This window comes from Limanda limanda, chromosome 15, assembly GCF_963576545.1.
Source record: "Limanda limanda chromosome 15, fLimLim1.1, whole genome shotgun sequence".
In the NCBI taxonomy this organism is placed as follows: Eukaryota; Metazoa; Chordata; class Actinopteri; order Pleuronectiformes; family Pleuronectidae; genus Limanda; species Limanda limanda.
In genome coordinates this window covers 8,590,413-8,614,569 of record NC_083650.1, presented here as the reverse complement: position 1 = coordinate 8,614,569, position 24,157 = coordinate 8,590,413, and the positions used below count along the sequence as shown (strand labels likewise).

Here is a 24,157-nt window from a genome sequence, read left to right as displayed (position 1 = left end):
TCTGTTTGTAAATCACGTTTGTCAGATTTTCTTTAGATGAGATGAGCAATAAATGTAATTCTTTCATAGTGGATCTCTGAGAGTGAAGTTCTGGTTGACTTATTTCCTGGAGGACAAAAGAGAAGTTTAACATATTTAAAACATCAGCAAAAATTCTTTGATTGATTGTCTTCAATGAACTTTACAATTCCAGGGATGCCAAAGAAATATCATCCTGTCCTTACTGTGCATATTGGCACAAATGATGAACAGTGTTCAGTAGTATATATTGATATTAAAGATACTGTAGATGTTCAGAATGTACAGTGTGTCTCACTGGGGAACAGCAGGTCGAACTAAAGATCTTTCAAGAAGAAATCTAGCTTTTCTTTTTATATTTTCAATTTATATTGTATTTTAAAGAGCCTGCAGTGTAATCGTTTGTCTGTGAGACGCGTTCCCTGATAAGAGAAGGCTGTTAATGTCCCGGGCACAGAACTAAATCACAGCCAAGTTAAGTGAAAAGAGAGGCAGAGGTCTGTGTGTGCACAGTGCAGCTCGGGTTGGTTCCCATTAGATACAGAAACTGGGGTTTGTTGTGTGATTTCTGTGAGATTAAGCATGAAATACATGCGGCTCTTTATTGCTCATTACACTGTGATTTATGGGCTATAATCTTGTGCATTTCTGATGAGTTCTGCTCGGCGGTGATTATAAAAACTTTGAGTTTTTATTGTGACAGGTTTTATTTGCGGAGCGTGGGACAGCAGTTCTTTATTGTCATTGTTCTGCAGCAGAAGAATATTAGAATTTATGCTCTTGTCTGACAAACTGTATTTTTGACGCCTTATGAGTCAACGTGCGCTGGAAAAACTTGCACTTGCATCACGAATCAGTAAATTATTTACCTCACAACACAGACATAATTAAAGACTCACTAATATTTGCTGCTGCCGGTTTCTTTCCTCTACACTTTTTTAATCCAGATCTGGGTTTTTTTTCTGTACAAATCAGGGGAAATGAATTAGCCATCACTGGAGCGTGATCACTCCTCAACCTCGACAAGCAATTGGTGTCCACATCCACGTTCCTCCGAGGATAAAATATATCTGCTTCATTAAACAACAGATAGTTGTTGTACTTGTGTTGTGTCGGGTATCATTTCAGTCGCCGCCTCTTCACTCAAGTGATTTTTTATTCCAACTAATATTATTAACATTTTATTTCCCCGACCACTTCAAAACCACCTATATATCTGCACTGAAGGTCACTCCAACCTCCACGATTAAATCCACGGGTCAGTTTTATTATTAATTCTATTGATAAGAGTGTGGAAAGGATTTTGCAGCCAGAAACTATAAAAACCGTTATAAATTAAGGATTTATCCTGGGCTATAATCCCAAATGCTAATAAAGCTAAAATGCTCAGTGACACCCGGACGCTCTGTGCTACATCATCAGTCCTGATTCTGAGCAGAATGTACAGCAGATTTGATGCAGATTAATTGAAAAACTGATGGATAATGTTTGAATATGATTTGATTTAAGATACAATCTGGTGTCCAAACAAAACCATTTCAACAAAAGTCCATGAGCATGACTGCTCTCAGTGTGTTCCAGTATAAATCTGAATGTGAAAACTCAGAGCATTATTGTAATTAAAGGAGACGTTAAATGTAGGACTCTCTTTGTGGGTCTGTCTTTTGATTTTTCTTTCAAACATCTTGTACCTGAGAGGGAAGTGCATTGTTGATTATCGGGTTTTTCAGAGAGCTTCAATTATCTCTACTCTCTGTGATGAATTCTTTGTCAGGTGGTCAATAGAACCCATCAGGCTCCCATCAGGCCACTGACAGGCTCATTTTAAACGTAGTGACATCTTCAGAAACGCCAAGTTGAAGGGTGATTATAATCAGAAGTGTGATTATAACCAGCGCTTCCATCGTCCATTCTGGTTAATGGACGCGAGCAGTGTTTAACCCCTGACGTCGATCTCACCACCTTTAAAGACGGCTGCTCATTGCTAGAGCGGCTGCATGAGATGTTAACCTGACTCAGGATCAGATTTACCTCTACTCTTGAATGAGTGTGAATATAACTAGTGATTTATAGCTAAGACCTCTGCCTCCACATAAACTGGCCTGGATGAAATTCAGTGATAAAAGCGATTCCATTAAATGTGTAATATCTCATTTACTCAAATTTTACTTTTACTATAATGAGTGGTGGAAAGCAGCTGAGGACATTCACAAGTATCTTATTAAAGTACAGATTCTGGCAGGGAGTCTGTGCTTTTCACTTTTCAAGATTTAAATTACTTTTCATAAACGTCTGATATTTACCTGCTCATAACACCTCATGTGCTTCAAATGCATTTGAAGCACATGAGGTGCATTTCCCCTCTGATCCTCTCAGATTATTTCTTTAAATAACTATAAATGCCAAATTGAATTTTAGGCCGTTGATTTTTCCTCATTAATCACCTCATGATCCCTCAGATTTATCTTGAGAGCCTCAGAGAGACTCGACCTTTCAGAGTTCCTCAGCAAAAAGCATTAAAAACCAGCTACACCACAGATTCAACAGTAAAATGATCGTTATGTATTGATGCATTAATATTAACTATTGAATAACGTCAGCTTTGATAAAGTCAAAGAGGGAAAGTACCTTAGATTGCGAAACTTTCTTTTTTGATACATTTCTGCTTAAAGTATTTTTATATACTTGACCTTTAGTTGTAATTACATATTTGTGGTTATCTAAGTTTGAGTCTGAATATTTCTTAGAGTAGTGACTGTAATAATAAGTGCAATTTGACACACAAAATTGTCTTCTGCCTACAGTCCATTTTTCATATATCAACAGCATATGAAAATATTCCTGCATTTTACTCCCTGGAAGAAAAACATGGTACAAATGCTCGTGGATCTCACCAGTAGAATCTGTTGGGGACGACGCCGTCGTGCACGAGCTGCCACTTCCTGCCAAACTCAACAGAGACGTAGAGCTGAAAAACGAGAGGAATGCATTAACCAAATTAGATTCAGTACGAAGAATAATTCTCAGAGTCAAATCATCCAACTAGAACTATTTCCAGATGTATGTGCAACTTTCATTATCAAGGAGCTGTCAAGGTTGTGTGGCATCAATGTGTTAATGTTCTTCTGAATATTACACTGCGGAGCACATTGTGAAAATGCATCAGCTCCTATAAATAATACAAAGATGCTCTGAAGCCATGTTTCTGGAATAAAAAATCAAATTAAAAATAGCAAAGATCAGGGTCCTGGTATGAAACATTCACAAGGCCTGTCATCTTGATATAATGACGGAGGAGCAGGCTTCTTAAGCTCGGAGCTTTGCAAGGATAAGCAACATCATTTTCACTCATCTAAGAGCTTGGTCTTTCAATAAGACACACGGCACACAATCGATACATGTAAAATGAAACCAAGCAGAGATTCATTCCATTCTCGCAGTGATACAAGTGGGAGAGAAAAAAAACCACCCTGATGGAATTTCGCTTTACAAAGACATCCAGAGAGACCTGAAGGTAAACTCCTCTCCGGCGTCTTTATTTTGACCCATTGATTGGCTCTCGACAAAAGCTTTCATCCTCCTCCCTGCACCATTTATTTCACTTCTCAGACCTTGACTGTTTTTCTCTGGGAAAGTCAAGTCTTCCAATAGCCGGCCGGGGAGGCCGAGTGATGTGTGTGGTGTTGAGTGAGGCAGACAGCGGGGTTCTCACACCGAGTAATGAAGGGTGTGTGTTTGTGTTTGTGTGTGTGTGGGGGCCTTTGTGTTGTTTGGGTGTGTCTCACTTGTTGACATTGCTTGTGCTCTCTAGGACACAATCACAGTTTGGCTCCACAGCCAGAGCTCATGACTTGTTTATGGGAGCAGATGATCAGCTGCCTCGAATGTTGGCATCTGCAGCCCTGGTGTAAGTGGCAGATGTCTCGGCCTGTGATGACCATGTCCTGAGATGAGAGCCAAGCCGCCATCATCAGCATGAAAGCTTTTGTCCGCGGTTGGAACCCATGTTTTGTATCATTTTATAGGGATATTATTTGTGTTGTGACCCGAAAGGCTTGTGATGAATAATCCAGCAGATCATCACCCTGGCAGCGCCCTCGGTACCCAGCGGGCAGAGGCATCACCACCAGCAGGTAAACCATATGCAACAACCTTTATTTCCACCCAGAGATTCTTTTTCTATCTGTCACATATTCAGTTTTTATTCCAGCTATTTCACGCCACCTGACAGCCACGCACACACACTCTACCTTTTGGTCGTGGCTGTAAGCCAGAATCCAGTCTTCCTGCTCGGGGTGAAAAAGCAGGCTGAGGATATCAAAGGCTAAGCTGTGTTTCTGATAGGACGCCCCCTCGTCAAGGCTAATGAGCAGGCTGCTCTCCACCTCCGGGTCAGTCAGCAACATGATCTGAGACGAGACGAGAAATGAGACGGGGGAATCAGCGAGCCACCTTGACAGCATCCAGTCCACCGGGCTTAAGTGTGCTTATGCAATGCACACGCTCGAGCGAGAGAGGGAGAGAGAGAGAGAGAGAGAGAGAGAGAGAGAGAGAGAGAGAGAGAGAGAGAGAGAGAGAGAGAGAGAGAGAGAGAGAGAGAGAGAGAGAGAGGGACCCATGGTGCAGATTCCTGCAGGGCTGCAGCTACCTATTGAAAACAGTGTCTCTGCAACACAGTGAGAGTAATTGACAGATTTATTTCAAACACCGACAGGACTTTTCATGACATGAATGCAGAAACGTACCTTCCTCTTGTTGTTGGGACTCACGTACAAGTAGCTCAGGATGGTTTTCAGCCCGACTTTCTCATTAAGTTTCTCATACGTGGTCCCGTAATCAGTTGACCTAAAATTCAATTATGGGATAAAGTAAATAGGTTGTGCTGGAGAGTAAAGGAGAATGGAGCAACACCGACTAGTTTAGATGCTGATGGTATCATTAAGAATATCAGGCAAGCAGAAAATTGCAAAACCAGACATCATGAGGCAATCTGCCACAGGGAGAGAGAACTTTCAATCATCAGAATAAACAAGAATTTGTTTGTGGCATGCACGGACAGTGAGTGAGCTATTATTATTCTTTTTATTATTATTATTGATATTTGGGGATAATTTCTTTGCGATGTAACTTGAAAAAAACCCAATTTATTTCATATGACATTTAATGTCAAAGAAATGGATATCAGTCCTATTTGCCAGGTGACATTTCAGGAGCGAGCAAAAAAGCACTGTTTTATACTGCACTGTATAAAACACATTCAGTTTCCTCGATCTTTTCATACGATCTTTATACGACACTTAGTCTTTATTTAACTCTTGTATATCGATGACATTGTTTTTTTTACTCCCTCTTTGTTTGGAGATGCAAAGAACCAAATGCTGGATGTGAAAAAAATAGTCACTATAACCATTTTAACTCTCAAATTTATATATTTACATAGCACTTACTTCTATAGAGTACAGAAATGATCATAAAGCATTGTTATCATAACATATAAGGACATATTTTGAGTTCTATACATTATACACTTGGTTTTCTGTTCTAATACAACAATCCTGCAATAACACATGTCATAGTATTGAGTTTCTGTTCAAACTTTGTGGTTTGACTGTTGTAGAGTCTATCTATGATGATCGACATGGCCAAAATAATAGGAACAACTTTTCAACATTGAACAAAAACTGAACGTTTTAAAGTTCACAAAGGGAAGATTTATTGCAAGACTGTTGTATTTGGCCGGCTGTGGCTCAGGAGGCAGAGTGGGTCGTCCATTAACTAGAAGGTCGTGGATTGATCGGCCTTCTGGTTCGATTCCCTGCTCCTCCTGTTTGATGCAAAATACTCCACCCTGAGTTTGCCCCAGACGACTGTGTCATCAATGTGTGAATGGCGTGAGATAGAAAAAGTGCAGTAAAAAGGGCTTAAAGTGGTCAATATGACAAGAAAAGCACTATAGGCCATTAAGATTTTGCTTTAGTTTGACCAAATTGTCCTTTAATGACAAAGAAATGGACAAAGAAATGCTCAGAATATTATCCTATACAACTATAATAATAATAACAACAATATGAAGAAGCTTTTACCATACAAAGACATAAAATGGGACATTTCTTACATTAATACAGAATCAGAGAGTATTAAGGAAATGTCAACAAGCTGATAAAAACAATGTTTAGTGTGTGTTTTGAGAAATGAAGATGGATCAGAGGCTTCAACGTCCCCAGATTAAAATCAGACAGGAGATCTTACCTCCACAGAGAACTCTCTGTTACTCTGCCGGTGTTGAAGTCGTAGTATTTCGTCAACATGAGGATCACCTACAAAAAACAGATACATCAAACAGATTACTGGCTTTGAAGGAGTGCGTCATCGGGTTAAAAATAAAGAAAACAGCAGCAATGAAGTGTCAGAAACAAAAGGAGCCGAGCCGTCGACTCCCTGACAGACACAGTTTCATTAAAACCAAAGCTAAACTCTGCCTCATGTCAAACCTGCTGCCCACGTTTGTCGTAAAGCTAAACCTTGTGCATATTTTACAGGATACGCCACTAACGTATGTATGCTATAATGATATTTAAGACTCCGTCGACGACCGGCAAATGCTTCCACTGGTGAGCTACGAGTAAATTAATAAATAAGTCAACACAATAACTCACTCCATGCAGGCACAGAAATATAGAGCTCGTAAATATCACGGACACCTTCTTTGAAGAGATCGTAAAGAGTGTCGTAGTCCTGTGTGGTTTACAATGCACAGGCTTTTACTTAATATACATGACACGCTGTAGATTTCCAGATGTCTTATAAATTACTCCAGATATTAATGAACGGCTGGATGTGGTCATTTCTCTTTGCATCTGTTTATTTTGGAGACCAGATATCAGACTCTAAATCAGAGACATATACTTTTGCATCCTGTTTACTCGCATATCCTGTTTTTCATGTGAGGCAATGAAATAAGAAGAAGTGCAAGTGTTACGATAACTTTGGTCCAAAAGAAGGATTTTTTCCGACAAGAGTCATCTTACATGTGAATTTTTAACACTCTTACACAAAAACAGTTGTTTCACCTCGTGCCCTGCACCCTTCACTCGGATGAATCTTTAAAGCTGTGCGCCGGCTGCACTCTGCAATCGTAAAACCTGCAGATCATACGGCCCTCTGGGGAAACTGGCCTGGGCATTGTGTTCAGCTGTTCGTATACACATCTTCTAATTATCAAGTCTTATGAGTGTATGGGGTAACATTCTGCGTTAACAAGTGAGAACTTCATCACACAAACAAGAGAGGATAACTTGTTCTTTAGAAACCTCGCTCGCAGGGTTTCAAAAGCAGAAAATCATGGTCCAGGCTTTTCGCTCAAATCAAACCGGTCAATCCTCCTCGCATCTGCCAGATAAAAGTCTGCCCGCGCGCCATCGAAAATAATTGCTTCAGTGACACTGAACTATGACACACACACACATGCTGCGTGCAGACATGAGGCCCCTGCAGGTCATTTGTGTACAATCCACTCCCTCATTTGGCTGGCAAACAATTACAAGGTGTTTTGAAAGTTGAATTTTTAAACTGATATATTTCACAGGTACAACAACATAGGACACAGGAACACTCTGATTCATTAAAACAACACACTGGTCCTCAGGCACCTCATACTGAATACAGGCAACTCACTATCTGAGTCTTTTAATTCCAATGAACAGTCACCACAGCCAATGCAATTTAATGAAAAATCCTTGTATTTGTTGAAGGTACGTCCAGAAACTCCTGTTGATTAGAAAGGGACCGATATGGATTTGTTTGTGGCTGATGCAGATAAATCAATATGAAGGAATAAAAAATGTCCTATATATCACCGGATATATTTAATATATATACTAATATGTACTAACACTGTTAAACCATAAACCTTATTATAAATATTATATATAGATTTTATATCGGCAAACATAAATACCAATATGCAGTATTTGGGAAATGCTATTGGCTGACTGAGTATCTGCTAACTGTTTATTGGTCAGGCTCCAGTTATGATAGGAGCTTTTTATTACATACAGCATGTTATAGGGTTGTAAATTATGATTTCATTTAGCCTGTAAAGTAATGAACGGTGGGAAATGCCCATCACATTTCCTCAAAGGTTAACACATCTCTAACCGTCTTATTATGTTTGGATAAACGTCCAAAATTCAAATATTATCTATTAACGATGCACAGAGAAGTAGGAAAAAACTCCAAAATTAAAAGCTTGGAGCAGGTAGAGTTTTCCATCTTTTCTTAAAAACAAAAAAAAAAGGAAGAAAATTTCATACAGCTGCTGAGTAATGATCTGTGTATCTATGAATTAGTCAAGTTGAGTAAAGATCCATTTCCCCAAAGAGATCTTACAATTTGTGTTTAATAAAACACATCTTTATCTGTATGATCCATCCATACACATTAAATATTGTATCATGTACCACACTGTGAAACCACAAGTCTTCAAATAACCTCTTGCTGTCAAAAAAAATAAAAAATGCAATAAATATAAACTTTACAGTGGTGGTTTATTTCCTAATTATTCGCCATCTTTTAAAAAAGAAGCTGACTGAGAGAACTCGGACTGTGCTCCCACTTTGTGCTGAATGTATGAAACCTTTTATGTGAGGCCCAGTTCACAGATAATCCACAGAGCTTGTTATCACTACGGTGCCGAATGTGTCCAGACTGGGATGCGGAGATTTATGGTCTTCCAATAAAATGGCCTTTATACCTTCCAAAAGTCATACCCTCACGGACACTGTCATACACAATAAAACAATTCGGTGCAGTCTGAAAATTAGGACAAATTATATAACCCCCCCTTCAGTATGGCAATTAACGTTATGCATTTACTTGGTAAGGATCCAGGATTTGAGTCAGATGTGATTTGCATCCACCTTATTGCCGGCTGGAAAAGAGTCTGTGAGGGATGTTGAAAGTGAAGGTGAAGCTCTGCGGTAAACGCGTCAATACGGCCATGCATTATTCATTTTGTAGATATTTCTGTGCCGAACAGGTGTTTGAAGTTCAGCATGTAACAAAAGCCATTAAACTGCGATTTGAAACCACAGGCCGAGGGCTCTTCTTTTCACCACCCACAGGATAATAGCATAACTCAAGTAATAATGCGATATATCTATTAGCATACATCTCCCTTTGAATTTCAACAAGGGTCCCACTTTTGCCAGCTACCATGTATCGCAGGGCCCATTAGACCGCGGCAGCACCAACTTATCTCCAAACTGGATTACTTGACATCCAAGAGCAAGCAAATTGATTTTTTAACCTGTAATCCTCTGTAAATCTTAAACCTTGGAGGTAAATGGACTGGGATGAGTTTGATCATTATGTATGAGAGAATGGGGGCTTAATGGTGACTTAGAGCGGCTTAAGGTGAAGAGATTACTGGTGTAAAACGACAGTGCTGGATGAAGAGGAGAATCGAGTGAGGAAGACGTATCAACGAAGCAGAAAAGGGGGGGGGTTCTGCTCATGAGGGATGAACAAATGGAAGGAGCGACAGACTATGCATTACAATTCACTCCCAGCCGTTGATCCAGCCTTATCAGCTGTTGGAATTAGGTTGCCTCATCAATAATACTGTCATCACATTGAGCCACAGCAATTAAACACATGGACGATTCCATGAAAGCAATTGTTACAGAGGCGACTGACTGGAATATTAATAATAAAGACCAATATGACATATTACCAAAAAACAAAAGAAAACAACAAAGCAACATGAAACACACATTTAAAGGTTCTGTTCAACCAAATCATTGAGAAAACATGTGTTCTCAAGTCTCCAATGATGTATAGAAACCCTTAATATTACGCAAATATGTGTGTGGGATAAATAAAAATGTATCTTAAATATGAAGAGAACCCAAGTTTCACACTGTCTGGATCCATAATCTTGAGCCAAACTCATAATGATATTGTTGTGTTTTATTTCCGTGTGTCACAATGCATCTAGATCAGTGTACCTGACCATGTCCTGCACCCCCTGGTGGCTGGCTGCAGTATAGGTCATAAACCCCGCCTCCTCCATGATAATGGTTGGGACAGGGACCAAACAAAAAATTCAAAAGTACATATCAAATATTTCGTTCTCAAAGATGGCCCTGTCACTTGAAGTAGTTCTGTGTCACATTGATCTCTGCTCAAGTGTTCATTTTACAGATACGTTTAAAGCTACATTTGAATTGATTCTATAAGAACAGGGTGAAATGTCATGATTGACAGCTGAGACTGACTCACGATTGGTCAATAACATGTATTGGTGGGGCCTCGCTATCGTGGCTACATCCCACGCTACTGAACAGACGTTAGTGAACAAGATGTTAGAGTACGATCCTAACACACACAGCGTGAACAGTTTTATTCAAGCTGCACTTAAAAGTGAAAAAAGACGTTCATATTGTTAAACTAACTACTAACATCTGTGCATAATCCACAGTATGTTTGAAGAAATGTGATCTTTTTTTCATTGCTCTGGTGAACTAACCCTTTGACAATTAAAAAATCCACAGAGAAACAGAGCTGGAAATTTATTCACAGCTTGTTTTCCTTAAATCTACATTTCCTGATTTTTCTCTGCTAATTATTGGAAGAAGTGCAGGGAGCTATAAACAACACTGATACATTATCAATTCATACAGTAAATATATGATATGCCGAGTGTTTAAGCAAACCACTGCTAATTTACACATCCTTGCGAACATGGAGCAACATTATCATTCATTCGGAGTCGACTCGCTGGGCTCAACACTCCCTCCCCTTTTGGCTCCACTAACCCCTGAGGGAAATATCTGCTGAACGCTCCATCGTGTTCTCCAGATAGTCACAACCTGTGTCCGTCTGCTGTTTGGTGCTGGGCAGGTAACACACACCGAGGAGCTTCTTTCACACACACACACACACAAAACTGCTGGCATTTGCTGGCATCTGCTGCATCTACAGGGGTGAGACTGAAGCAAAACATTAGTTATGGGCCGTAAAACCAATATGATGAGCTGGAACTTCAAAACTCTTTGTCGAGATGAGGGGAGCTGCAGAATTTGGTGATAATTCACTATGTGTTCATTTCTATGAGACATCTTTCACACACAAGCAGTTCTGCCACACGTGAAAAATTATTACAGCAGGTTTAATTGTCAAGATTTTAGGCTCGGCGGGGGGGAGGGTAACTGCACAGCCAGGTCACATATGCGGCCCCCCCTTGAGCCCCAAATCTTGACGCACTTTCAATCATGACGCAGGGGTCTTTGCTTGTTTTAGACACACACAGATGTCACTTTCCCTTCCATTTATATAGTACATGCCCTTGCACCCCACTGGGCTCCCACAGGCGTGCTGGTCTTAATGTGGTCGGACTCATTGTTGGCGCATTGCTATCTTGAGACAGCGGAGAGCAATTGAACTTTTGACCACACACACACACACACACACACACACACACACACACACACACACACACACACACACACACACACACACACACACATACATACATACACACATGGTCTGCTCGTGCACAAATTGAAAACATTTCCTTGGCCAAGAAGCGTACTCCCTTACTATTTGGCTAATCTGTGATTATAATAATAATAAGTAGCAAAAATGTGAAAGCATATCCGGTTTTTAGAGGGAATGGGCGATGATTGATTTATTATATGTTAGACCCAAAACACACCCACAGCCACTAAAGAGACTAAGTACAACTTGTTTGAAGCAGGCACCTGGAACAGCAGCTAATTTTTCACCTATTGAGAAGTTGTTTGGCGACGCCTCGAATCCACTGGTATCACGCTGTGTAGAACAAGCAATTAATGTTAAAATAAAGCTCTCAGTGCGATGTTGATATTCAAATGAGTGGCAACTGGTGACAGACGAGCTAATTGGGGAGGAGAAGGGTGAGAACATCAGCCACAGAGGTGTTAACAGTGTGGCAGCTTTTCAGGGTACAACGAAAACAGCTCAGAAATCAAATTCAAGGACCTCAAGGGCTGCTTTGAATCTTCCCCTGATAAAACCAACACGTTAACCAGCAGCATTTAACACTTTGAATAGAATAAGAATTATTTACATTGCATCGTCTATGGCCCAGTAACTCACTCCACTGGAACAAAAGGCTGCGGGACTGCACAGCGTCGCATGCGCTCCAATACCTCAGTGAGACAAGTAATGCACAGAGGCTTTTGTCTGCCACATCAATTTATATCACTTCATTAACAAAGGCAGCATTTCCTAGTAGACCAGATGTTGTGCTGAAGCTCGGCTGTTTGAAGTCAGAGCTGCTGGCTCTCCAATGTATAGCAGGTCACTGCAATCATAAATTATGAAGCGACTTCACAATATCACACAAAATAAAGTATTAGTGAACTGATGAAGCCTGGTATGTAAATATGAGGAGGAGTGAACTCTGATTTAATGCTCTGAAGTTTTGGGGGGAATGTGAATAAAACATTTTCCTGTCATCGTTCTAAGTTTGAAAAGAAATTCTTGAAGTAACAAAGTTTTAGGTTTGAAATGATAGATGCAGCATTGTTTTACCTTGACACTTAGTATCGATCTGTGAACATCAAACCAGGAAACTAAATGGAAGGCAAACACATTCTCCATGTTCCGGCTACAGCTCTCAAGCAGAAACAGCAAGTGTCTGACTTTATTGGACTCCTCATGTTGAGACAATGACCCTGTGTGAAAGCAGGAGCTCGGTTGATAAGTCAAGTGAAACGGATTCCTCCGTCTTTACTCTCACATCGTTTGTTTCTTCACCACAAATGAAAGCGCGGGCTAGTTCAGCAGCTACGAGCTACAGCGGCCTGCTGGGCTTGGAAGCTTCAGCAGTGCGCGAGTAGAGGGGATGATCAATGCAGGGAAAGATTAGACAGCAAGTGGGGAGGTCTTAGAAACCAACCACAAAACTTACCACTGTGGAAGGATGTGTTTTTTTTCTTCCAAAGCCTTATAACTCTTCAGCTCTCTGTCGGAAAAAATTGGAAGCGCCGAGCGAGATGGGGAAAGATTGGTCGAGTGTTGACGAACTAAAAGCTCTCGGGACTCTTTAATAAACTACACTTCCTCTGACATAAATAAAGCGAAACAGCTGATATGATAAATATTCCGGGGAAGAATTTCTCTCATCCATATGTCTTATTAGTCTCACCAGCCGTGTTTGAAACCTCTTCTTTTGCCAAAATGCATCACTATAAATCCAAAGAGGAAACTTCAGTGAGTGAATCAAAGTTATGGTTTTGAATGTGAGGCTCCTTCCTGCAGCGGCCAGATGGTGTAACTCATGTGAACAAGTAATGTAGGTGCCCACTGTAAAATGAGAGTGTCCTGAAACACTAAATGAGGCGGCAGCCGAGCAACGGCCAAAAGAGTTTCTGTGTCAGAGACGGACTGCTGAGCACACACTCTGTTGCATTCACACACCAAGAAGAAGAGAATTCAAAAATATATTTGAAAGTCTGTGATCATTTTACTGTTAGATGTCATGAGATTCTATTGATGATCAAACTTTGGATTTTCTAAAAGCTTTTCTAGCATAAAACGTCTCATTCCAGTGATCACAAAGAATTGCAAACACACACACGTCAACGACTGAAAAAATAAGGGAAGATCTTATTATACATTGTTCCAGCCAAATTTTAATACTCCTGTATGAAATCTTTCCCTGATTTTATGGAATTTCTGCTCTATTAGACAGCGCTCGGTGCAGAGGAAAGGAAACCCAGGAGGGTAACACACACACACACAAAAAAACACACCGCAGGATTTCAAGTCATTCAAGGAGAACTTCACCACAGGAAGGCTCGGTGGCTTGGCAGAGCTAAACTCAGCCTGCCTGTAGTTTCTGCGCAGAGCCTCACGCTGAGCCTTAAAAACCCTCCGCCCCTGTTTATCCATGCAATGTAAGCAATGCCACATTCACAAATGTGCCCGGGAAATAAATTCTTTGTCCTTAAGTCGTCTAAGGTTGGATCGCGGTGGAAGAAATCCTATCATTACGTATTTCATGAATTTATTTATGTTTCTTTAGCAGCATGTGTGAGCTCCACTCCTTGAAACATTACCAGTACCCCCCCCTCCACCGCCTGTCCATCACAGCCACCCAGGAGAGAGGGGAGCGGGAGCTTCATGCCGGCAGCAGCGGCCACAGGGTTGTCTGAGCGTGTCAGCGCAGCAATATGCAGGGAACTACACGAATCAGTGGCCAAAACACTGGTGTTTGTGATGATATGCTGAGGAGGCAGAATCAGGATGGGGGAGGTATGGGAAGATATAACAATAAAAAAGGCTGGAAGAGCTACTGTGAATTAAACTATTGATCCGTCCCAAACCCAGGAGAAGGTAGAACATGGAGAGCCAGCACCGAACAGGTTTAATAACTTCCAACATGAACCTAACAGTCAACTAAATTGGATATTACTGCCATATAGGGCAAGAGGCAATTTCTAGTGTAATGGTCCCAATTTTCTTTTGGCTACAGGCTGGGACAATATGACATTTATATTGGGATTAATGTCGTCTGTATTCATTTGAATAACAATAGTACACTTTGTATTAACAAGATAAATGTTTTTAATAAGTTACTCTGTGTTTATCCTGTAGGTTTCAGTTGTGTCACCACAAAAGACATTTTACGAATATGTCTACTAATAACGATAACATTTGAACAAGCGTGTGTTAAATAACACATGTTACAGACAAACCAGGGATAGCCAATAAAAGTAAAAAGTCATATTAACTTCATATAAATGTGGCTTTGAACTCGGCTCAGGTGTATTCGGGATGGTAAATTACTTGGTTTTTAATGCATTTATTGATGATTATTGATGAATTGAATTTGTTTGTGAACAACAGTTCTAACAACTGCACCACCAGGCCTCACTTTAATCATCTTGATAAGTTATATGCATTTACACTGTTGTTTCGTTAATGTCAGTGTTATACTCAAAATAATGATAATGAATTTTTCATTATTAAAAGGTAAATTATTTATTTAATGACAAATAAATAACAACCAGCGTGGGTGTTGTTTCCTTGCGGCTGATGATACTGTTGGCAGATGTACTGTGCTCGCTGTGATTAAGAACTTCTTGTTCAGCGGTGTCTCTGGCAAATAAATAACAAAACAGGAACCAGCAAGTTACACAGGGAGAGAAGACACAACTTTCAAGATCTTCAAACACGGCAAGTTATTTTTGGAGAATATTTCGAGCCTTACTTTTACTGTAACTGTTTTTGTATACCCTAATTATGAATAATTTCCACGGGCTACTTTTATTTCCTAGATTGTATTTGACATTGTTGAAAGTCGTTATCCTTGCACATCACTCACAATTCTTAATTATCTTACCTCAAAGTAACAAGTCTCCCATCTTACCTTGACAGAATCGTTGTAGCTAATTTTAAAGCTAACTTTACACTGACTGTTTTGACAGATCATCCATTAAGCCGCACGGAACAATGACTTAGCATTGACAGAATCAAAAGAAATTCTAGGACATGACATCTTGAAACGAGCTACATTTATCTTTTCCTCCATCCTGAAATAACCTCCATGCTGTTTGATCTTTAACTGATCATCTTCTTCTGTTTCCCTCTGAAAAGTGACACTGGCATTAGAAAAACCTAAATGTCCTTGGAAGTGCTGTCTTTAATGGAAGATTTCTCGAGCACATTTACTAAAACCTATGGCAGCCATTCGCTTTTCACAGGACAGCGTAGATGAATAATTGAATAAAACTGAATTATTTCAGTGGTGTAGGGGGAGATGGATGCTTTGAATGGACAGACGATGCACCGACAGCTTGTACATCTCACAGTACTTACTCTTTGCATTTTAATGAAACATGCATTACTGCGATGGTTGTCGGCACCTTTTCATCACAGGTATCACTGGACAATTCTTTCCCTTGAGGGACAACACTATTTCAAAATATTAAAAATATATGGAATTTTACAATGCATCCTCCCCTTGCAAGTGCGTAGGTAATGCAAAAATGTGAAGCCTCTATAGCATCGATGTTTGGTTTGTCCATTCTGGGCTACTATAGATACATGGCAGTGCAAAATGTCAGACTCTGTGGAGTAGGACCTGCTCCAGGTTATGGGCTCATGCTAAGCTGATAGAAAAACATTATAGAGGAGAGAAAACAAAAATAAACACATAATAATGATCCATCTATTTATGTAAAATCCTGCAGAACAGACCTTTAAAGTAAGTAATGAACTGAAGAAGCCTCTTTATGGTATCTAGAAACTAAAAACTTCACCTGTAGAGTTTTGCCTTTACTTGCTGTTCAGTCAGGGAGAAGCAACCAAGATTTGGAGGAAAATACTGAGAGCATACCTGGCCCATCTCCAGCTTGCAGAGGCAGATGAGACAATCTACTGAGTCTCAGTAAGCTACATGCCAAGCTATCAAGTGCAAGGTCTGTGAAGAGGAGTAGGCCCTCCGCTGGAAGATGGAGCTGAAACTACTACAAAACACGGACTTGAGCGCCCATGAGCAAGAAAAAAAATATTCATTGGCTAAAAGATAGAGGATTGAGCAGCTGCTCCTTGAAGTTTCTCAAGGCAGGGAAATATAGTTTTCCAATAGTAGAAGCTCTTTACCAGAGATGGAGAAAGTCTACAAAGGTTCCAAACACAGGGTCTTGAGAAGCCTTGATGTGACCCTTCAACCGGCAAGACCTCCAACCTAAACCAATGGTTGTTTATTCCTACCCTCTGATACGGATCATAGGAAGTTGTGGAATTGCTTTTAAAGGGAAATCCACCCGATATCCATAGCAGAGGGATGGTCAAATAAAAACATAGAAGTAGGGATGTAGCACAAGGTCAGTGGAGCAAAATTGGGAACAAATTGTCAGATATTCGTATTGACGGCCTCAGTTTTCGGACACAAAACTACTTCAAACTTCAGGCTTCTGAACACTATAATTTCTGTAAAATATCTATTTCCTTCGATATCTCATAAATATTGTGCTGCTTGTATGTGCCGTTTATTCTATGGGCATTTATAGATAGAAGCAACATTATACACGGGGCTTTTAAAACAGCTGGATCAAGTTGAAACCAAATAAGACAGATGTGTTCAAGGTCAAGGGGCTGCAGCCTCTCCCAGCATGCACCTGGGCAGGACAGTCTGACAGTCTCGCAGGGCTAACGCAGAATGACAAACACATTCACACCCACTGGCAATCCTGACTTCCTCACTTCACCTGCATGTCTTTGGACTGTGAGAGGAATCTAGAGCACCTGAATGAAACCCTTCGAGCACATGGAAGTCATCTCTTCCAAAGACAAAGTTCAAGTTAATTAAAACACGTCATTCATTAGAACTGATTTAAATGTAACCCGTGTAGTCTAATCCTATAATAATGTCATAAAATTAACATTTTTCTGTTAATTTGAAAGGCATTTACCGTCACTGTAGAGTCCAGCGGACACTGTACGGATGAGGCCATACCTAAACCCTTAGTATTAAGAATTTAATAAAAGTGAATTTAGCAAGTGAATTTAGCAATCAACTATCTCTCTGTTGATGATGCTGTTGTGTTGTTTCAGACATCAAACTTTGGCAAAGCAGAAAGGCTGATAATAATTGTGTAGCATGAGTTAACACAACAAACAAGATAAATTAAAATTGACATGAAGAAAAAATGCAAACGTTATCATCTTTAACTAATTTTGCCATCTTTGCTGTTTGAATCCAAAATGCCTCTTCTTATTGCACCTTAGTTTGTGCTGTGATTATTCTCTAATCGTGACTTAGTTTTGCTAGTTTTGTCCATTTTGCATTAGTAAAAATAGCTTAAAAGCTTGTTGTGGTTATACACTGAGAAATTCTAAAAATGTTGTTAAAATATCTTTCATTGTCGTGAAATCTTTGAAGCATGTCAGCTTATTGCTGCATTTAAATTGTTCACATCCAGTGAGAGCTCACTAGATAATAACCCGATGAACGAGAGTGGGAGCAGCACATGGTCTGAGTGCTCTTTTGCATTTCCCTTTGTTTTTGTGTTGATTGAAACACTGACTAGTTTTCAAACTGTGATAATTAGACAAATGACAGATAAATGAATAAAGAGGTATAAAAATCCACCAACTAGATTTCAGCTGCAAGCTAGAGACTAAAATAAATCTAAAACTGGACTAAATATTTAGACAAGCCAATATCAGCCTTAATGAGTATGTTTCAAAGGCTGTGTGTATAACAAACCTGCAGGTGTGTTACTTTAAAGCAACTGTCAGGCTTCAGAAACTGCAACAAACACATTGCAGGAGGCTGCACGCACTTTTGATTGCATGTATTTCAAAGTCAACACGTGAGGACGACCGTCTGAAGTGTCAAGCCGGAGCAGCACTTTCCTCCACAAACTGAGTCACAGTAACAAGCCAGAGGAGATATGACGTATATGTGAACAATGCAAGAATTCACCAGCCCTCAAACCTTTTCTTCTCTCTTCAGAGCTCTAGTCCAATTAATATACCTTACAAAAAGATCTCATCCTGTGTGACAGGGCCGCCTACTGATGGCTGGTTGTGTTCAACCTTTAGATTCTTCCTGCACCTACACAGGGACTTAGGGTGTGGTATGGCGCAGAAGTGGGAACACACGCGACATGTGTGGGCCAGATGAGACGCTGCCATCAGCCTGGTAGAAATGACTTGAATCTAAAACAAATATCTGAACCTCAGGTTTACAATGCTGGCTGTTACTGATTAGAAACACAACTTGTATTAGTGCTGTATGACTTGCTGATCCTTACACACAAACCACAGGATACTACCACTCTTACAGTTTAGGATAGGAGTCCAACGATTCTTAAACAAAGCCCGAAACCATGATACAACCCTAAAGTTATATTATTATGATTCTATCTAAAGTCAAGGCAAGCTGTGTACTTTATATCATACATTAAACCAGTCATATTGTCCTCCAACTGCATGGGTCACATGATGACTTTTGTCCATTCATGATGAAGTTATCACGTTTGCGATAAAAGTTAGACAAGTTTAATTTGCCACAGAGGGATGATAACTCTGAGATTGTGGAGAGCCCCCAACTAATTAACTGCATATAAAGTTGGATGACATGACAGCTCCCCAAAAGTGAAACCAAATCACTTTGATCGCCCCCTGGTAGCCGGCTGAAGTAAAGCTCATTATCCCTGCCCACTCCATGTTAATGAATGGGACATGGACCAAACTGAAAAAAATCCATGTCCATATTAGATCAATTTAACCCAAAAATGACCATTCATTTTAGGTCGTTGTATTCACACTGGTGTATGTCCAGTGCTTATTATTGTCCAGTGAGTTTGGTATTAATTACAAATTAAATGCTATGAAAACAGGTAAAACATGACGATTGACAGCTGAGACCTACTCAGAATTGGTCAAGAGCAAGAATCAGTGGGATTCTGATGACACAGCTCTGCACTCCACAGTCACTACTGCGCACACTCTGGTTCCAAATGACGTCAAAGGTGAAAGATGGCGGCACCGCACCATGGATATGGTGACGTCATTGTTGTACAGTGTGAAGAAGTAGAAATTTGTAGGAACATTTTGATTTTGTGGGTCCAATAGTTTAATATGGGTAAAAATGCTAAAAAAAGCTAAATGAATAGAAGATGGATACCACTGTCACGAGAGTATGCTAAATATTAAGCTAAATCTAGCAGGGGATTAGCATATAGCTTAGCATAATGAAACAGGGGGGAAACAGGTAAGAAAGCCAATAATCAGTCCCAGCATTCAACTGCGTCATAACCCCACGACTTCTCTTTGTGCACAGATTGAACACAGAACATATGACAGTGATATGCTCCAATTTCATTTAACTTGTACATCCAAAACAAAAAGCAAAACAATCAGCAGATGAATCAATAATGAAAGTTACTGTTTGTTGCAGCCCTAAAAGACTAAATACAACTGCTCGGCCACAAGGACAAAAAGATTCGCTGTGCAAGCAGATCTGTGGCTCCTGAGATCAAGCAAAAGACAACCAGAGCTGCTATATATAAAAATATTGCCAGGGAGCAAATTTCAACCAACAGCCAAAATAATTCATGCTTACATCTCAAGTAGGACAGACAACGACACGTCTCATTGGTCTCACTGAAATGTCTATTTGGGGTTTACAAAAAATATAAATTCTGCTGCTTGACTCCTGACCAAAACAATAAAAACAAGGTAGCGTGTAAGTGTGTTTTTTATCTCAATGTTGACATGGTTCCAAGTATCTTTTCGGATTGATTTTAAAGTCCCATTGCTTGTACATAGAGCACTTAATGGATGAGCTTGCATGGCAGACTCCCTGTTGTTTTAAGTGCCTTCACGTTCACTCACATCCTCCAGTGTGGGTTGCTGTGAGTTCAAAACCAAAGACATGGGACGTTTTCATTTTTGATGTTCTCCTACCGTGGACCGTCAATCCCCTAGATACAAGGAGGACGAGCTGGGTTAGGTCTTTTTATGCAACAGCTTTAGAAAAATATTTCTGTTGGATTTCACCTCGTCATTGGGAATTTATTCTCTCTCCGTGCATACACAGTATCCAGTATTTTATTATATTATTATTTTTCCACCTGCTGGATGATCCTGTACATATAACGTCTGCTTAACTTTAACATCTGAGAGCTCAGTGCGTCACTGAGCTGCAGCATATACCAAACCTTTTATACCGTCTTTCATGCTCCTGCAGGAAAATCAGTGGCTTTTATTGATCTAATTTATTATCTGATGTTTGCCTATAGCCAACTGCCAAAGCACAATGTGCCTTTCAGTGAGTGCATATCAGCGAGTGACTTGAGAGGAAGAGAGTGACGGAGGAACTAGAAGACAGAACTCCCTTTAAACTCTATGCACAGAACATTGCATTTACATTACTTGGACTTCTTTTCTTTAAACTTCAGATGCGACCTGCCACATCAGCGAATTTAGCAAAGATGGTGTTTGGGGGGGCTTGTATTGTGGAGACTTACATATCTTGATAGTTCTTATATGGAAAAAAGAAAGTCCTCAAAAGAACTCATTACATCATGATGGGTTTTGGGGAAAAATGTGTGTGTGAGTGTGTGTGCGTGTGTGTGTGTTTTGTAGGGACTTACATATGTCTGTTTACAGTCTTTATGGGGACTTGCTGTGTCCCTATAACAAATCATGAAATCACTCAGGGTTTAATGTGTGTGTGTGTGTGTGTGTGTGTGTGTGTGTGTGTGTGTGTGTGACAATTTAAGCGTATGTGTGCGTGTACATTGTGGGGATCTACATGTATTTACGGTCCTCAAGGGGACACATTAAGTCCCCATAAACAATCATTAAATCAGAAAGGGCTTTGGGTAAAGTGTGTGTGTAAGTGTGTGTGATTCACAGTGAAAACCCTAAGCTTAAATTTCCCTAAAAATAACCGCCCAAAGACATGTGAGCGAACCCTATAACCACACTGCGTCAAACCAGCTTCGTGCGTAAAACCTGGCGGACATCTCCAAAACTTACGCTGCTGTTCTGTCCGGACCAGTGCACCATCGCCTGGTTGTGAGCCGTGTCCCCGCTCAGTGCAAAGGTGGAACTTGTGAGCTGGAACTCCTCCTGGTCCGAAAACGAACCCTCGTCCTCGCCCTGGGGTTTGAAGCCGGACCAGGTCCCTGCTGCGCTCCTCCGGGTCCGTCTCCAACCGGGCACATCCTCCTCATCCACCGGCACATCCACCTGCTCCTCATCCTCTCCATCACCGGGGCTTTGTTCGGTCGGGTTATCAGGAAAGGGAACAATAAACACTTCCGAGTGGGAAAGTTTTTCTTGCTGGCACGACGCGTCGTTCTGGGTGCAACTTGTTTTATTTCCCCTTGACAGTGCCTCTACTTTGGAACTTTCTCCTGTCTTGGTTAATCCCGCCACGTTGTGCTTTTCCTCCCCGGCGGCGGCGGCGGTGGCTCTGGCGCCAGGGGACCGCGCGTAAAATCCAGAGACTTCCTCCACCGGTGCCTCTCCAAAAAGATCCAAATCCAGAGCCGAGAGTTCCCGGGGAAACGCAGCGACGAGCGGCAGCTGACACGAGGGAATGCACCTCACCTCCGCCTTGGTTCCGCCCAGGATGGAAGTTAGGGTGAAGAGCCAGATCCACTCGTAGAAAAGGATGAAAAGCCAGGGACCGAGGCGCGTCTCCATCATACGTTATTTCCCCAGTTGTTTCAAAAACACACCATTCTCACTCCGGAGCGCGTGTCCGTCATCACCTGGCAAAGTGGAGTCCGTGAATGCGCTGTGAGGAGGAGGAGGAGGAGGAGGAGGAGGAGGAGGAGGAGGAGGAGGAGGAGGAGGAGGAGGAGGAGGAGGAGGAGAAGAAGAAGGAGGAGGAGGAGGAGGTGCAGCAGCGCGCGGACAAGTGCTCCAAAGTACTGATGCGAACGATGCATCAGAGGAGGAGCTGGAGGCTGAATCCTGCAAGAGAGGGGAGAGAGGGATGCACATCTCAACCTGGAGGGGGGGGGGGGGGTGAGAACTGTTAATTAACACTAGCAACTGTTAATTTAAGTTTAGTTATTTTCCTGCACATGCACATTCTCCCCGTGTGGTCTTTCTTCTATTTTAAATAATCTCTGCAGATCACATCAATATCTGACCAGCATCGTCACACTGCAGCTGCCAACTCTCTTCATTGAGCTGAATACAGTTTTTTTTTTATTACAGCACACAGAATCGTTGAAAGCTCAACTCATTTTTATCCTTTCAGGGCAATTTCAGTTTTTTAATCTCACTTTATTTCACCTCCAGCTGTTTTTGTTTCAGTCGATTCATTTGTTTTAATTGATTCATTTTCTCAAAATTAAAAATACTGTATTCATTCCTAAGGCTTTGACGCCTGCTCTTGCTTTTGCTATCTTGCAACTTTTCATTTTATTTGCATTTTCTGAATGTTTTGTGTACTCGGCTGTATTGTAGATGAGGTCTCTCCCTCTACTGAGTTAAAAGAAAGGTCGAAGAAACGCACAAATTAGAAATATAGGTAATATGCGTTTGATTAAAACAGTGTAACAAAGGTTTTCAGATGTCAGCGCCCCTGAGAAGAGAAGCCCAGACACATTATTGGGTCGGCCTCTGCTTGTCTTTGTGAGGAAATGCTCCTGACGGGGGCTTTAGAGAAGGTACAATGAGCCTTTGCATTTCCCATTACTGCAGGCCTTGGTAATCAATTAACAGGATGTCCTGTCTTCACTGTCAATTATGCCATGCAGGTAATGACTCTGTTGTGGACCCGCCTGCAAAAAGGCTTGGAAATTGTTTTACTTTGGCCGCGCCGCATGCTGTACAAAATCCATTTAACACAGGTTAATGGATAAAAAGGCGTATTGCTCAAATTTTTGCTCCTGTTTTTTGTGCCCTTTTTCTCAGGTTAATGCAGGTTGTCTGGTAAAAAGAATGAAAGCTGAGATTCCAGACAGAGTTGAGCAAGCGAGTAGTGATTCTTCAACATCCTATGTGTTTTTCCCGTTGTTTATAGGCACTGAGGGGTATGCAGATGCATGGCAATAATCGAGAAGTCATTACTGCCATGCATTGCAGACACCCTTGAATATGTTGTTATATTTCTCTATACTTTGGGCTTCGCTCCAGTCAGCTAATGCTAAACCATTAGGAGGACTAGAGCCTGTCCGAACCCTGTGATTAGATTCTGTTTCTGGGCAACATTTCGTCAATAGGATGAGGATGCTGTTGACTGGTGACTGATGCTGAAGAGACTGCTTATATTGAGCTGTGTCCTCCCCATCGCTCCAAGCTGCGACGTGATCCTGTTCCACATACGGGTCAACTGCACAGACTCGTCTTTCATTGGCAGCCATTAGTGATGCAGTGAGCAAGAGCTGTCTCAATCTGTTTCAGTTAGCCCCCACCAGACAAGGGGAAACCAGTCTATAATGCAGATTGATGGCTGACTGAGAATTTCAATCATGGAGAACAATGGGTAAAAAGCTTGAGTCCTGACTGTAATGCAGACCTAAAGCTCTGTCCAACTATTACAATGCAGAGGACCATGGAAGTGGAGCCTGTGTGTGGCACCTATTCAACTTTTTACATGTATTTTTTACTC

At 41.0% G+C, this 24,157-nt stretch overlaps 1 protein-coding gene across 1 annotated transcript in view; it reads right to left on the bottom strand.

The window, feature by feature from the left end:
- Window positions 1–22,239, bottom strand: part of LOC133020646 (VPS10 domain-containing receptor SorCS1-like) — a 46,189-nt gene extending 23,950 nt beyond the window's left edge. The window contains exons 1-5 of the mRNA XM_061087287.1: window positions 21,565–22,239; window positions 6,268–6,335; window positions 4,764–4,863; window positions 4,269–4,427; window positions 2,913–2,986 (exon numbers count right to left, since the gene is read on the bottom strand). Coding sequence (XP_060943270.1) covers window positions 2,913–2,986; window positions 4,269–4,427; window positions 4,764–4,863; window positions 6,268–6,335; window positions 21,565–22,239 — 1,076 coding nt within the window. The remainder of the gene's footprint in view (window positions 1–2,912; window positions 2,987–4,268; window positions 4,428–4,763; window positions 4,864–6,267; window positions 6,336–21,564) is intronic.
- Window positions 22,240–24,157: the final 1,918 nt, after the last annotated feature.